Below are 15,485 nucleotides of genomic sequence, written 5' to 3'. Positions count from 1 at the left end.
GTTAACCCTTCCCAGGGTTTCGAAACCCTGACCCTGAAAAGTTCTCCCTTGGGTACCTGGAGGACTTTGTTGGTCAGAAAAGAAAGTATCATCTATAGAACCCTTCTACTCATTTTTAGAGCTTCAGTTATCCGTCTTAGGCTATGCGAACAAGTTAGAGATTATTTTACCAAGTACTTGGGAATCTGTTACACACAGATTCCCACAGAACTCAGAGCCTCGCCCTCAAGTAGAAGCACTGTTTGCTGCCAAGTGGCATACACGTTCTACTCAGTTGCTAAGTGGTGGGAGGTGTTCCTGCCCTGATCCTTTCTTTGGCTCTCCTAATCATAACACAGCTCTAAGTTGAATAAACTTCTTTCCCCTACAACCAGAAATGAGATCTTATTACATTGGGAAATAAAAGATGCTATCAGCAATAAATGAAAACAGCCCTTTAAACAAAATATCCATATCTGAGCCTGTTCCACATCCATTGAGAAACAACTTTATATGCTCCATGTGGTTATCATTAACCATAAAAAGTTAAAAAAAAAATTCCTGGTCTCCTTTCCTCCTGAGATACTTACTTAAGAGATTTGATCTATTTCTTTTTTAAAAAAAGTTAACATAGCTCTATGTGCCAAGCACTGTTCTAGCACTTCACAAACATTAACATTCTTTTTGACTTTTACTTTTGGATGAACCCTTTAAATTTATCCCCTTGTGAAAAGAGATCTGACCATGTTCACTTACTATCATTGCAAAGTTGTTTCCCCCAACCCTTCATTGTCTACCCTAGTGAAGAAGAAAATCCTCTCAAAATGGGTATTCCACTTGGGGCCCTGCCACCTTCATCCTACTCCTGCCTCTCGTCACTAACAAGCTGTAAGCATGGGCAAGTCAGTGCACTTGAGGGCTTTAAGTTGAAAGGACAGAGTTGGAAGTTCTCAGTGTAACATTGGTAGGCATCTGTAATTCTGTAACAACATCCTGCAGACTGTGGGGGGACATTGGCTGGTGGAGGTGGAGCAGAGAATGAGCGCCAGGATGAAATGTGTGCATAGGGAACACTAATCTGGCAGCAGCATCTAGAAGAGATGGGCATGGGAGCCATTCCACCATCAGTCACTACTGAGCGTCTCCTCAGTGCCAGGCCGTGAGCTCGGTGCTCAGGAGGCAAACACAAGTAAAGCAGTGCCTTCCCTCAAGGGTAATCTACAGATCTGCGATCTCACTGCACTCGCACCCCATCACTGTGCCTCCCAGAACTCCTGTGACCGAGTCCTGATCTGAACCCTCTCTGGTGCAGCAGGTGGGCGGGATGGAGAGGAGCAGGGAGGTGACCTCTGGGCTGAATTTACAGTCAGGGAAAAGCAAGTTTGCTGTTGTAGGATCTGAAACCTGCTTATTTTGGTAAGCTTTTACTGTCTTTTATTTCCTGAGTTTGGTTCCCTTTTGTTTCTCCCTAGGCTTTTGGCTACAATCCTTTTAAAATTTATAGTCTATCTTGGTTGAGCCAAAAGGAATAAGAGAATAGAATTGGATGTTCTGACTGTTTGGGTCAGAGAGAAAGTCAGGCAGTACACCCTGGGACCAGGTGCCATGGGCACGGCACCAAACAGGAGAGGAAAACTCAGAAGGGGTGCACATGGCGACCCCCCTATCCAGTGCTTTCTTGTTCTATTCTGGGAAGGTTTTATGTTTTCTTTTAAGAATGGAAACTGTTCCACACAAGGAGCCTGCAGCCTTTCCCTAGGAGCACAGCTCTAAGCTATGGTAGGGAGACCGTTGATGGCTGCATTTACCCTCTCCTTAGGAGAATTCCACTTAGGAATTGACCAGAAAGTCTCCCAGGGGGCGTGGGAGTTCTCGTGCAGGAAGAGAGGGGAATAGCTCATGAGCGCCCATGAGATGTGCCCTTCCCAGGGTAGCCACCATGGCTTCTAGACTGGTGCTCAATGCAGAGGGTCAGCTCTGACGTGGAGGAGACCTGTCCTCTGAGCGAGCTTCGTCCAGGCCCAGTGGGGGCTGCTCCCTGGGGCTTTGGGATGCTGTAGCCAGAAAGCAGTGAGGGGGACTGAGGCCGAGAGAGGGTAGGGCGTGGCGATGAAGGAGTGAGGCACAGGCTTTGGCAGCCCTGGGCTCCTCCTTCCTACCCATTCTCCTCATACGCTTTCTCTCGCCAGTCCTGGCAACAGGGCCCACTTTGTGAGATCATTTGTGATCACGCCTGCATCTGCCACCTCAGGCTCTGCACTTCAGGGGCCGGGGAACTGCACCCCTTGGAAGGGTCTGACCAGGTGCTGATGGGATGGCCCTGGAGCTCATAGACGGACAGGAAGAACTTGGGAACTCCCAGAGTTGGGGATGAAGAATCCTTCAACTCTGAAGGAAACTACCTAAATGCAGTTCTCCACAGAGGGGAGAGAACCTGCCAGGAAGAGGGGCAGGAGTTTTGCTATCCTGACTCAGGTCCTGAGATTCCCTCAAGAGCCTTCTGGCTGCCTCTGCTGCTATCATGGCATGGGCCTCATGGGGGCGCTCCTACCCCTCTGAAAATCTGGCTCAAGGCAGCCAGGATGGTCCACAGCTTCTCCTTTAGACTGGCCTGCACTGAAGTCTCTGCAGAGGCAGCAGGGTCACTGGAAGGAGGTGAACACTGCTTTATCACCCTGCCCTTCCTCTTGACCCCAGACAGCCTGCTCCCCTGGCCCCCTGGGACCTCAGCCCTCAACCCTCAGACAGGAAGGGGCAGCCTGTCCCAGGCCAGCTGGCCCAGCAGCCCCCTAGGTGAGCAGCACAGTGAGGAGGGCAGGGCCTGCCCATCTACCCGGATGTTCCCCAGGCCCAGTCTCTGCAGCCTGAGGCCTCTTGAATCCACACTCTCCCATTCTGGCTTTTCTGTCTCAGTTTCAGTCTCTGTCTTGAACACCCCTACAACTGCAGTCTCAGCATGACACACCTGTCTCCCTCCCTGTCCACCTCATCCTCTGGCTCTCCCTTTTCTTTGGTCCCTCTCTGCCTCACAAGCAGCCTTCTCCCCTCTCCCCGCCTGGTTAATCAGCTGTGTAAAGAGCTGCCAGGGCTGGGCTGACCGATGGGCCCTTTCTCTGCTCTGCTCTTCCTCTGGCCTCCCATTCGTTCTCCCTCACTTCTCCTCATCTCTCCCTCCACCACAGATTTTACCATCAGGGAAGGGCTCCAAAGGGAAAGGGCCTCTGGATGAGCAAGTGGAGGAGGTGGATTGGGGAGATAAGAAGGGTGATGCAGGCAGTTCTTGCAGATAACGATTTCCTGGACTCCCTCGGGAGTGCTGTATGAACAACGGAGCACGCTCCTGATCCTCCATCCTTCCCTGTCCCTGACAGAGCCATGCCTGGAGGTGGGGGGAGAGGCACGGTGACATGAAGAAGGGCTGGGGACTTAGAGCAGTCAGCACTGTGTTTGAGCCTCAACTCTGACAGTTATTAGCTGCATGACCTTGGGCAGGTAAGCCTCAGTTTCTTCACCTGTAAAGTGCAGATAATACTATCTACCTCAAAGTGCCTTGCACCAAGTGTAAGCTCAGTAAATGTTGGCTCCTGTCCCTGCTGTCCCCTGAAATCTCTCCCCTGCATCCTGGATTCCACCCAAAAGCTAACCCTTTCCTACAGGCCCTCTATAGACCAGGCACATTCACACCCGCAATGCCACGAAATTCTTCCTTTTACAATTAGGAAAGCTGCAATGCAGAGGGGTTACTGGTGACCAGAGTATTAGTAGATGGTGGAGGCAGAACCAAGGAGCCTGAGTCCAGAGCCCCGGTATCGAAGCGCCAGAGGCAGCAGGTTGCTGGGAAGGAGCCGAGAAAAGATTTGCTGAGAAACTCAACTGGGCAAGAGCTTCAAAGGGGCCTGAGTAGGGGGGAGAGCCTTAGCTCCGCTCCTGCCCGTGTCACTTGCTGGGTGACCACTTACTGGAAGTCCTTTTCCCTCTCTGAGCCTCAGCTTCCTCTTCCTCTTGCAGGGGTGCGGGGCAGAGATGGACCACAGGCTTTGTGAGGCCTCTTTCTGCCCTGAACATTCTGTTCCCTGCCCTGCAAAGGGACTCAGCATTGTACATGTAGGGCGGGGCTGCAGCTTAAGGCTATTTATAGGGTGAAAATACTAGTCCTCATTTTCCCCATACTCCAGTTCCTCACTCTTCCCCACCCCCACCCTATCGCTTGGGGCCTGTAATCAATGAGACGTAAAATGAGAACGTATCAGGAACTAGCAAAGCATGGAGAGCAGCTGGGGCAGCCTCGGTGCTGCCCAGGTTGATGGACTGCCAGCCCTTCACCTCAGCCCAGCCTCCCGTGCCCAACTCAGGCCCATCAGGCCAGCAGCAACTCACCCAGCCTGGGCCCGGGCCCAGGCCCCAGCTGGAGATCAGAGTGGGGAGGCCTATTTTCAACCAGTACAAAAGCCTCTCCTTAAAGAGAGTAATGAAATCTATGTGTATTGACGTGGAAATATGCAGCCAGGGTGCACGGCTGAGTCATAACAGCAGGTTACACACTCTCACTTATAAATGGTCCCATTTACGTTATTATATAGAAGTGTTTGTACATATATAAAAATATGGGCAGAGAGACTCCAAACTGTGAATAGCAGTTATCTCTGGGAGTAAGATTATAGGGGAAACATTCACTTTCTACTTTACACACTTCCTTTGTTGGACTCTTAAAATAAGCATATATTTATAATATTCTTTTATAGTAAAAGAATATTTTTTTTTTTTTTGGTGAGGAAGATCAGCCCTGAGCTAACATCCATGCCAATCCTCCTCTTTTTGCTGAGGAAGACTGGCCCTGAGCTAACATCTATTGCCAGTCCTCCTCCTTTTTTTTCCCCAAAGCCCCAGTAGATAGGTGTATGTCGATAGCTGCACATCCTTCTAGTTGCTGTATGTGGGATGCGGCCTCAGCATGGCCGGACAAGCAGTACGTAGCAGTACGTTGGTGGGCACCCGGGATCCAAACCCGGGCCACCAGTAGCGGAGTGCGTGCACTCAACCACTAAGCCACGGGGCCGGCCCCTTTGCCATGTATTTTATTATTATTATTATTTTTTTTTTTTTTTAATTTTATTTATTTTCCCCCCAAAGCCCCAGTAGATAGTTGTATGTCATAGTTGCACATTCTTCCAGTTGCTGTATGTGGGACACGGCCTCAGCATGGCCGGAGAAGCAGTGCGTCTGTGCGCGCCCGGGATCTGAACCCGGGCCGCCTGCATCGGAGCACACGCACTTAACCGCTAAGCCACGGGGCCGGCCCAAAAGAATAATTTTATAGTAAAGATATTTCCATTATGGAGGTGAAAGCCTTGCAGAAATATGTATGGCCTAATGAAAATGCTCGGTCTTTGCTTCAGGCTGGAATTATCTCAAACTAGGGTGGGAAGGTCCGTGAACTCCTGCTGACCCAAAGCACTAGGTCTAAAATCAAAGCACAAAGTTTGATTTTTTAAAAGAGAAAATCAAGAATCCCTTAATGAGTCTGACTTGTAAGATCAGATCTGTATGATTCTTAAGGCAAAGGGGGAATAATTGTAAGAGAGGTCCTTGGTGTCCGCAGCCCAAACCTGGACTCAGGGTTGCAGCAGTCGGAGTGAAGGCCCTCCCCGGCACCTTACACTGCTTGAGAACTGAGCCCACATCAGCATTGTGGTCCATCCACTCTCCCCCAAAGGGATGCAGCTTCCCTCCAAGCAGCCAGAGGCCACTGCGGCCTGCGGGAGCCTTTAGGAATGACTCTTCAGGATCCTTTGGCTCCTCGCCTTCCAGCTTTATCCTGCAACCAAGCCCAGGACACACTGGGGCTCTCTCTGAGACAAGGACCCAGGCTTCAGCACGCTGCGAATAGGGGAAGGTAGTAAGGGGCCTGGTGGGTTTTAGCCTCCATCAAAATGAATATTTGAGGTTGGAGAGAGTGGAGGGGCTGGAAGGGGTAGGAGGGCTGTGGAAGGTCCCTCCTGTGGGATTCTGTCAGTTCCGATGACCGATTCTATTGCCCCCTCCTGAGGAGTCAGCACAGGGGCGGAAAGATGCAGTTGGACACAAGTTTATTGGTGGAGCTGTGGCGGAGTCCTCCCTCTCTCTGCGATAGCCGAGGGCACAGCACCAAAAGAGGGATGGAGAGACAGACCCCCAAATGGACACATGGATGGTGCAGACTCATAGAGACCATAGCACAGCCACACAGGCACAGAGACACACAGGCCACAGCACCAAGAAACACACACACACAAAGACAAAACCACAGGGCTAGGACACACGGACAAAGTGCACACTTTGGGGCTCCTGCATAGACAGAGCAAGGACCACATGGGGAGGGGGCCCCTGCTGACCTCCCCCAGGCATAGGCACAACAACAGCACACAGACAGGCAGATGCCCCCAGCCAGCCAGCCAGCCAGCCAGCTTGCCACACAGGCAAATGAACTGCATGGAAAGGACACTCTCGGCTCCTCAGATGGTGGGGAGCGGGGACCATGGGACTTTTATATCCCGGAGTGCACTGATTCTCCTGCTCAGCCAGACTCCCACCCCACTCCCCACACACACTTTGGTCTTGCCCACTGGGGCTGGGGGCGGGGGAGTTGGCAGGTGGAAGGAGGGAGAGAGGAAGGGGTACGGGCCCAGCTCTGTCCCTTCTCCATGAGCAGGGAGAAAGGTGCTGAGAGCCCAGGGCTGAGCCTGGGCCTGGCAGTGGGGTGAGGGTAGGGCCGTGGCTCAGGCTTGCGGGGGCTCCCGGCAGCGCAGGCACTGGGCCATCTCGGGCTGGTACTGCTCGACCTGCAGGGTACAGCTAGAGAATCCAAACCGGGAGTGGAGCTGGGATGTGGCATCAGCCAGGACAGCTTCAGGGTCAGCTGTGGAGTCTGCGGGAGAGAGATAAGAGGCAGCAGGTTCCCAGGGGCATCCAGAACCAGGCAGGGGCTGAGATAAGGATGGGTGAAGGGGGACCCAGGGGCTTGCACGGAATTAAAGCCAGGATTGAATGGGGAGCTTTATTTTCTTCCTGTACTGTATGAACAGTGTAAAAACGTCAAAGAAAAGGTTGGAGAGACTCACTCCTAATCAACCATGCTAACACACTAAACTGTTCTTCTTCTATTCTCTTCCGCTTTTTTAGTATCAATATGCGGCAGTTAAGTTTCCGTAGCCATACCATCCGATTTTCCAGGACAATCCAGATGTTAAATATTCTGTCCCATTGTCCCTCTAGAGTTAGTTACCATCAAATACCCCACAAAGTATAATATTTTTGGCATCCAAATTGCATGTCTCTGATTGCTTCTTGCATCTGGAAGAAACTCAAAAATCCTTTGTCAGCTTGTGAGTCACCATATATATTTTTAATAGCTGAATCATAATGTAGATATAATTTTATATTCATCTTTTTTCTCTTAGCATTATAGCATAAACATTTTTCCTAATTGCCATACCGTCTTCATAATCCTCATTTTTAGTAGCTATGTGATATCCCACTGAGTGGAGGTGCAGTAATTTACCTGACCTGTGGGCACTAGTGATCTTTCAAAGGGTGGCTGATTCACTGCACTATTTCAGAGAGGGTGAAGCCTCCCCTGGAATACCATGTCCAGGGCTCCTTGTCTCCAACAATGCATGTGTGTGTGAGACAGAGACAGAGATCGAGAAAGAGAGAGAGACTGAAACAATTCCAGAAATTCAGGCTATCTTCCTACGTTTGGAGGGGGAGGGGAAGGGAGAAATGTTTCTAGGGAGTAGATGGCTGGGGCCAGTGTGGACTCACCAATAGCCAGGTGTGCGGAGGCAACATGGTAAGTGAGCGTAAGGGACCACAGGTGCAGCTCATGAGTTGCCCGGACTCCTGGCACTGACAACAGTGCATCCCGCACGGGCTCAAACCCCAAACTTCGGGGGGTACCTGCAAGCAACACCCACCATGCCTTACTGTCAGGGCCACTCCTGCCCAGGGGCAGCCCCCCACCAGATTCTACCTCCTCTATCCTGTACTCACTCACTCTAGTGACCCCCACAATTTACCCTGTGCCTGAATCTTCCTTCCAGCAACAGGCCCCATGACCCAGGCCTTCTCTCCACACTCTCTTCAGAGAAAAAGAGAGGTGCCCAGTGGCAGAGTGAGGTCAGAGAGGGCCCCAGGGGTGGGGAGCAGTGGCATCTGATTCACCTTCCATGAGGACACGAAGAACATCTCGGAGGGTGGGAGCCGTGGATCCAAGAGCACAGATGGAGAAGAGGAAGGTGCTGATGGGGTCAGCAGCCTTGTACTGAGGCTGTGGAGAAAGAGTTCCCTAAGCCCGGTAACCAGAGATTTTCAGAGGAAGATCTAGGGGCATCCTGGACAAACAGGACATGAGAGACCCCTAAGAATCCTGCTGAGGAGAAAGGGACCATGACCCTGGGCCAGGAGTCCCAGGGAGCTGGGAGCTGGAGTGGGGGAAGGGAAGCTGCAGTTCCTGGGAATGAGGGGGTGGGGTATGGACCTGGGGAGGAAGGTTGGCGCAGGCCTGCACAGACAGTACCTTGAAGTAGATGAGGACGGAGGCAGCCAGCACCCCAAGGCTCTGCAGAAGGTCCCCGAGCACGTGCACAAAGGCCGCCCGGACGCTGGTGTTCCCCAGGGGAATGGGCTCCCCAGGCCCCTCCTCCAGCGGCGCATACTCCGCCCCCCTAGACCCGTGGCTGTGGGGGGGCCCAGCCTGGTGCAGCACAAAGGCCATTCTGAGGGGGAAGCAGAGCAGCTCAGCCCAGGTGGTCTGCTCCCAGCCTCCTCTGCCCTATTTCCACCCCTCCTCCTCTCACCTCCCCAGGACCCCTTTCTCCACCTATTTTCTTAGCCCCAGGAAGAAGACAACATTGTCCAAGAGAGACAAATAGTGCAGCCTGGGGAAAGAATATTGGACTTGGTGCCAGAGACATGGATTCAGATCCTGGCCCTGCTATGTAAATAGCTCTGTGGCCTGGGCAAATCACCTGGTCACCTCTCAGGATCTATTTCTTTAACTGCATACAAGGGGTGGTACTACCTACCTCATGGGTGCTTGTGAGCTTTAAATGAGATAATACGGGTGAAAGCCACCAACAGAGGGGCTGGTACACAGTAGGCCTTTAACAAATGTCTGTTAACTCTGAATTTTAGGTCTCTATCCCAGTCCCTTCTCAGGCATCCCCAGGAAAAACAGTTGAGAACCGTGTTGTGTGTTGTGTGTCTGTCAGAGGGCAGAGCCAGCTCTCCCATCCTAGAGGAAGACCCCTCGCCCCTCGCCCCACATGGTGCCTGCTCCAACTGGAACGTACAGCAGATTGGCACAGACTGCGATGCTGGCGGTCAGCAGCATGGCACCCCCCTCGATGTGGTAGTCGCTGTGCAGCAGGCGGATGAAGGCCAGGTACAGGAGGATGCCAGTGACCATCCAGAGGGAGACCACAGAGGCCAAAGCCCCCAGAGTCTCTGCAGGGGAGACAAGCTATCAGAGACCTTTCTGGGACCCTGAGAGGTACCCTCTGACAAGATTGGAAGGTCACCAGGCCATGCAGGGGCCTTACCTGAGCGGTGCCAGCCAAAGGTCATGGTGCGGGTGGCTGGACGGGTAGAGAGCCAAAGGGAGAAGAGGCTGCCCATCATGCTGCCCACGTCTGCAAGCAGGTGGGCTGCATCAGTCATAATGGCCAGGCTGTGCGCCAAATACCCACCTGCAAGGGTAAAAACATGTACGGTCCGGTTCCATTTAGAAAATATCATGCAGTGTGTACCTGTAGGCATGACAAAGAGATTGAGGGGATATATGCCAAAATGTGAATTGTGATTTTTCTCTGGTAATGGGATTACAGGTAGTTTCTACTAGCATACATCATTTTATTGCGCTTTGATTTATTGTGCTTCACAGATATTGTGGGGAGGGCAAGACTCTCCACCAGAAAAAGATCACAACTCGCTGAAGGCTCAGATGATGGTTAGCATTTTTTAGCAATAAAGTATTTTTTAATCAAGGTATCAACATTGTTTGTTTTAGACATAATGCTATTGCACACTTAATAGACTATAGTGTAAACATAACTTTTATATGCAATGGGAAACCAAAAAATTCGTGTGACTCACTTTATTGCGATATTCAATTTATGGCCGTGGTCTGGAACCAAACCTGCAATATCTCTGAAGCATGCCTGTATTTTCTTCTCTTCACTTATCCACATTTCCTAGTTTTTCTACAATGACTTTTTTTTTGGGGGGGGGTGAGGAAGATTGGCCCTGAGCTAACATCTATTGCCAACCTTCCTCTTTTTTTTGCTTGAGGAAGATTGTCCCTGAGATAACATCTGTGCCAATCTTCCTTTGTTTTGTATACGGGACACCACCACAGCATGGTGATGAGCGGTATGTAGGTCTGTGCCTGGGATCTAAACCTGTGAACTGGGCCGGCCCTGTGGCTTAGAGGTTAAGTGCGCGGGCTCCGCTACTGGCGGCCTGGGTTTGGATCCGGGCGCGCACCGACGCACTGCTTCTCCGGCCATGCTGAGGCCGCGTCCCACATACAGCAACTAGAAGGATGTGCAACTATGACATACAACTATCTACTGGGGCTTTGGGGAGAAAAAAAGGAGGAGGATTGGCAATAGATGTTAGCTCAGAGCCGGTCTTCCTCAGCAAAAAGAGGAGGATTAGCATGGATGTTAGCTCAGGGCTGATCTTCCTCATAAAAAATAAAAAAATAAAATAAAAATAAACCTGCGAACCCCGGGCCACTGAAGTGGAGCATGTTAACTTAACCACTACGCCACCAGGCCAGCCCCTACAATGACATATTTTAATAACAAGAAAATAGGGCTTTTAAAAGACCAGTTAATACTGAGAAGCCAGCCCTGGCTCTGAAGTCCCCTTGGTGCTGTCCCTCACCCTCTCCCACTTCCAGAGTCCTGGGCACTCAACTCCCCCATCCCAGCCATCTCCATCTTCTCTGCATCTCCACCTAGGAACATCCCTGGGACTCTGGATGGAGAGTGGCTTAGGCAGGTGACAGGATGGTGGGGTTGGAGGGGCTTCAACTTACCGACCACCTCCCCGGCCATGAAGACACAGCATACAGCACAGGCGGCACACAGCTGCCTCTGCGCCTGCAGCCTCTCAGGGGTGAGACCCGGCTGCGGCAGGGGGTCCCTGTGGCAGTGGTGGAAGGGCATCTCCAGAGGTTTGGGCTCCTCGGGGAGGAGCTCTGAGGGCTCTGTGAAGAGACTGAGGTGGGCATAGGGTTCAACCTGGGGCCTGGCCCACAGGCTGACCTGCTCCTCACTCCCAGATCCTGGGTCCCCAAGACTGGCTTCATCAGATGTGACCCATCTCTCGCTCCTTCCCAAGGTCTGGTCAAACCCAGGAGCCTTGTGGACAGAGGGCCACATGAGACATGGAGGCTAAATGAACAGCTCAGACCCCAGCCTCCTTTTCCTGTCATATGAAGAGCCATACAATTTCACAGCTGGAAAGCACCTTAGAGACGGTCTAGTCTAACACTGTATTAAAGACTTTATTCATTTATTCTAATGAAGTATGAGGCTCAGAGAGGGGGAGGACTTATGGAGGTCACACAGCTAGTTAGGGATAGAGCTGAGACTAGACTCCAACCAAATCAATTCCTTATCATAGGCACCAAAAGGAATACAAAATGAGCAGGACATCCTTTCTGATCTCTGGAAGCTTTTGGTGAACCAGACAAACGTGTACCTAAATACTATGATATGCAGCAGCAGGTAGCTATTGCCATTAGAGCGGTTACAACAAAGTGCTATAAGGGTTCCGAGGATAGAGGGATAGATTAATTCTAATGAAATCAAGGAAACAACTGAAGGAGGGAGGCACCAAGAGAAGGGCCTTGAAGGATGGGGAGGATTTTGATAAAGGCGAGGTGAACATGCCAGGCAGAGGCAATATGGGCGGGACTCAGCACTGATCCTGCCCTTAGTGCCTCCGCTCCCAGATCCTTCAGTTTCCCTCTCTGGACATGCAGCTGAAGTGTGGCCCTTTAAGAGAGGAGTGGAATGTTGAAACCCAAAAAGTCTGAGGTTCCTGGCACAGAGAACTAATGGCCAGATTCCAGAGCTGGGTTTGTCATGGGGAGGACGGAGTGCAGACTGTTGTGTCTGGGGATGGGAATGGTAGGAGCACTGGCTTTGGAGTCTACCACACGTTAGCTGAACCTCTCTGACCATAAGCACCCTGCAGAGGCCACCTTAACTGCACAGTGCTGCAAGCCTCCGTTGACGAATGGGGCTGGGGGCCTCACCTACGGATGCCAGAGGCTCAGCTCAGGCCGACTGAGTTTTAGGTCCATTCTGGCCCAATTCTCACCCCCACTACTATCCAACCTGAACTCCAGCAAGGACAGAACCTTCCACAGAATAAAGGACCTAAATAGAAAAATACAGTCCTAGAAATACTCCTGGAGGTGTGACAAGAATACCAATGAATGAAAATGAAGGCTCCAGATAGCAACGTGATGACAGTGGTAAATCTGTGGGGAGAGGTGCTGGGGCCTTCTGGCTGAGGAAAGCTAGGCCAAGTGGGCAAATTGAGATGTGAGAGAGGTGGGGGGTCATTTGGTGCTTGCAGGGTAAATTCAAGTGCTGGTAGGTAGATTAATTTTTTGGAATTTCCTTCCAAGACTTAGAATCTGGGTGCATATGATTCTAGGTGCGTTTCCAGAGGATATGAGGAGGTGAAGGTGGCTTTGAAACCCATCCTCATGCCTCAGTGAGGTGTGCCAGGCAGTGTACACATACTGAAGGCCAGTCTAGTGGGAGAGACAGACATGTTGCAAACGATTTACTATGCAAGGAGAAGCTGGGGCCAGGAGGGTTATGAACAAAGGACTTCGGAGCACAGGGGAGGGAGTGACCAACTCTAATGGGGGTGAGGAGAACTTCACAGAGGGAGAGATGTTTAAGACGAGACCTAGGTGGAGAAAGGGGTCCAGACACATGGAATGATAATGACAAGATATGGAGTTTGAAGTTTAAGTGTGAGAAGTCAGGGGAAGGGCTGAGGAGGAAAGTGATGGGCTCAGAGGAACATAAAGGGAGATACGCTGATTGATTTAACACATCTTTCCTGAGCCCTGAGATGACCTTGCTGATGTACTAGTCTGGAAGGAAGAGAGGAGAGGAGATGGAGGGGTCCAGAATAGACCAGGCCAGAGGCTTCCTGCACAGAATTTTTGAGGAGGGGTAGGTAGGTAGGGAAGAGCCTCTTTCGGAAAATACTGCAAGATTCGGTGACTAATGGTCATATGAGAATGAAGATGAGCTGGGAGTCAGAGATGTAGGTCTGAAGAGCAAAGAGAGGCTGGGTGGCTTTGGGGAAGTGGGCAAGATGCCTCCCTGGCCCTGTAAGGCACAGTGCAGCCAGTCATCAAGGTAGCCACCCATCAACAGGCTGCTCCCTTTTGTTCTGCATGAACTGGGCACTAAAGAAGCCTCATTGTTAGTGTGTGAGTGGGTGAGTATGTGGAGGGCTACATGCTGTTTAGAAAGAAGGAAAGGCAGTTTTCTCTCCCTGGCCCTCTGAAATCCCCAACAAACAAAAAACGAATAACATTGAGCGGGGTTGAGGGGGGGTGTAGGGAGGGGAGATGGGCCAGAAGCAGAGTCAAAAGGATATGTGAAGAGATGCCAGAACCACGGCGGGAGCCCCCACATTCTGTAGGCCCCTGCAGGAAGGAGTCAGACGGGAAGTCTTCCCTCCCTTCTGCTCATCCACTCCCCCACCCACTCAGGTTTACAGCCCCCACCCAGAGAAAGAGCGAGAAACACACAGAGGCACCACGTCAGAGACAAAGGGAGAGAGGTTGGGAGGGAAACGTAAAGATTGGGAGAGATGAGGAAAGAGAAAAAGCCGGAGACCCTGTCAAATTCCCGAGACAAACGGACGGTCAGCCAACAGACAAAATGGCCAGCGGAGGCGGCCAGGAAGAGCCTGGCGCGGCCGCTCCACGGGACTAGGCGGACGGAGCCGGCGGGCGCCGGGCGCGGGCGGCCGGCGGGACGTGGAGGCGGTTCTCCGGCCGCCCCCGGCCCGCTGTCCCGGCCGCTCCGCGCGCCTCATTTCACACCTCGCCGCCCCCGGCCCCGTCTGTGCGGAGCCGGGAATACCCCCTGCCGCCCAGACCGCACCTGCTCCTTCCTCGCCGCCCCCTCGCTTCCCCGCGGCCGCCCGCCCCCCGGGGGCCCGCAAGACCCGCCGCGGAGCCCGGGCCCATCGTCGGCCCGGGTGCCCACAGCTGGCCGCGGCTGGAGGGGGCGCCCCGAGCCCGGGCGCGCGGAGGGAAGGGCCGGGGGCCTGCAGAGGGGGCTCCGAAGTCTGGGCGGCGAGGTGCTCCCACCACCAGGGCCCCGGAGCAATGCGGACATCTGGACACCTGGCGCGAACTCCGGCTCGACGGAGGGTTAGTCTCTTGCAGGGAAGTCAGACGCGGCGGGGGCGGCCGAGAGCTCAGGAGGCTTGGGGGACGGGCCGGGGAGCCGTTTCGCGGGACCGAGAGAAACAGGGTGGCCGGGAGCAGGCGTAGCGGGCTGTTGAGCGGCGAGGGTCAGGGTTGGCTGGGGGGGCCGGGGGAGGGGGTGCTCTGTGCGGCCGGAGGGAACGGAGCCCGGCACCGCAAAGCCGAGGGAGTCTCGGCGCGCTGGGGCGGCCGGCCGGGGCCGCGCCGAGGAAGACAACGAAATAGACCGATGGCAGGAGGGTAGAGCCCCCGGGCCGAGGGCCGGCCCAGGTCTGTCCTACCTCTTCAAACGCAGGCCGCCACCGGCGCCGCCGCGGTCCCGGGAGCTCACCAGGCGAGTGGTCTCCGAGCCCCCCGTGGCAGGAGAGGGTTCCATGTCCCCGCGGCCCCGACTGTCTAGGACCCACCGAGGGAGGGAGAGGCGAGGCCAGCCCCGTGCCAAGTCCGAGCGGCCAGCCGGCCCCCGGACTCCCCGCAGGGCCGCGGGGCCACCAGGGGAGGCAACTGCGGCGACTGTGGCGCCGGGAGTCCGAACTGCAGATCCCGCGGCCGCTGGAGCCCCGCCCCGCATGGGGCGAGCTCCCCAAGTCCCGCCTCCAGGCTCCCCTGCCTCTCCTCCACGCCTAGGCTCCGCCCCCAGAGCCCCACCCCCGGAGCCAAAGCCCCATTTCCCCGTGCCAGAGCCAGGTGCGGGCAGCGGGAACCCTCCGCGCCCCGCCGGGTTCTAGAGAACAACCCCATCTCCATAGCCCCACCCTTCGGCCAGTGAGCCCCGCCTCCGCGCAGGCCCCGCCCACAGGCTCCAAGCCAGGCTCCTCAAGCCTAGGGACCTGGCGACCAACCTTCGCCCAAGGAATACCGCCCCTTGCACGCCCGCGGGTGCGTCCTCCCGCCACCCGTCACTCTGTGGGCCCAGCCCCCCACGCGGAGGCAGAAACAGGAGTGAATCCATTACCTATCTCGAGAGAACCAGAAAAAACGTGGG

General features: G+C 53.7%; 1 protein-coding gene across 3 annotated transcripts; it reads right to left on the bottom strand.

The window, feature by feature from the left end:
* Positions 1-6,010: 6,010 nt before the first annotated feature.
* On the bottom strand, positions 6,011-15,021 carry SLC30A3 (solute carrier family 30 member 3). Of its 3 annotated transcripts, XM_058551577.1 has the most exons (8): positions 14,782-15,021; positions 11,060-11,241; positions 9,558-9,704; positions 9,309-9,462; positions 8,534-8,732; positions 8,179-8,284; positions 7,780-7,914; positions 6,667-6,883 (listed from the first exon to the last, which is right to left on the bottom strand). In XM_058551577.1, the coding sequence occupies exons 1-8, from the start codon at positions 14,874-14,876 to the stop codon at positions 6,735-6,737; spliced, it is 1,167 nt and encodes a 388-aa protein (XP_058407560.1). In that variant the 5' UTR covers positions 14,877-15,021; the 3' UTR covers positions 6,667-6,734. The 3 variants fall into 3 exon arrangements, with proteins under 3 accessions (XP_058407559.1, XP_058407560.1, XP_058407558.1); XM_058551576.1 differs by lacking the exon at positions 9,309-9,462 and having other exon boundaries at positions 6,011-6,883; XM_058551575.1 differs by lacking the exon at positions 14,782-15,021 and having other exon boundaries at positions 11,060-11,568.
* Between the last annotated feature and the right edge of the window lie 464 nt (positions 15,022-15,485).

The sequence above is a fragment of the Diceros bicornis genome, chromosome 12 (assembly GCF_020826845.1).
Source record: "Diceros bicornis minor isolate mBicDic1 chromosome 12, mDicBic1.mat.cur, whole genome shotgun sequence".
NCBI classification, from domain to species: Eukaryota; Metazoa; Chordata; class Mammalia; order Perissodactyla; family Rhinocerotidae; genus Diceros; species Diceros bicornis.
This window is presented reverse-complemented; position numbering and strand designations above follow the sequence as displayed.

Excerpts from the sequence above, each read along its gene's own strand:
- SLC30A3 (XM_058551575.1), bottom strand. The coding sequence starts at position 11,405 with ATGTGGCCCTCTGTCCACAAGGCTCCTGGGTTTGACCAGACCTTGGGA. Across the intron at positions 9,463-9,557 it reads CTTTGGCTGGCACCGCTCAG|AGACTCTGGGGGCTTTGGCC; the intron begins GTAAGGCCCCTG and ends TCTCCCCTGCAG. Across the intron at positions 6,884-7,779 it reads CTCCGCACACCTGGCTATTG|ACTCCACAGCTGACCCTGAA; the intron begins GTGAGTCCACAC and ends TCTCTCCCGCAG.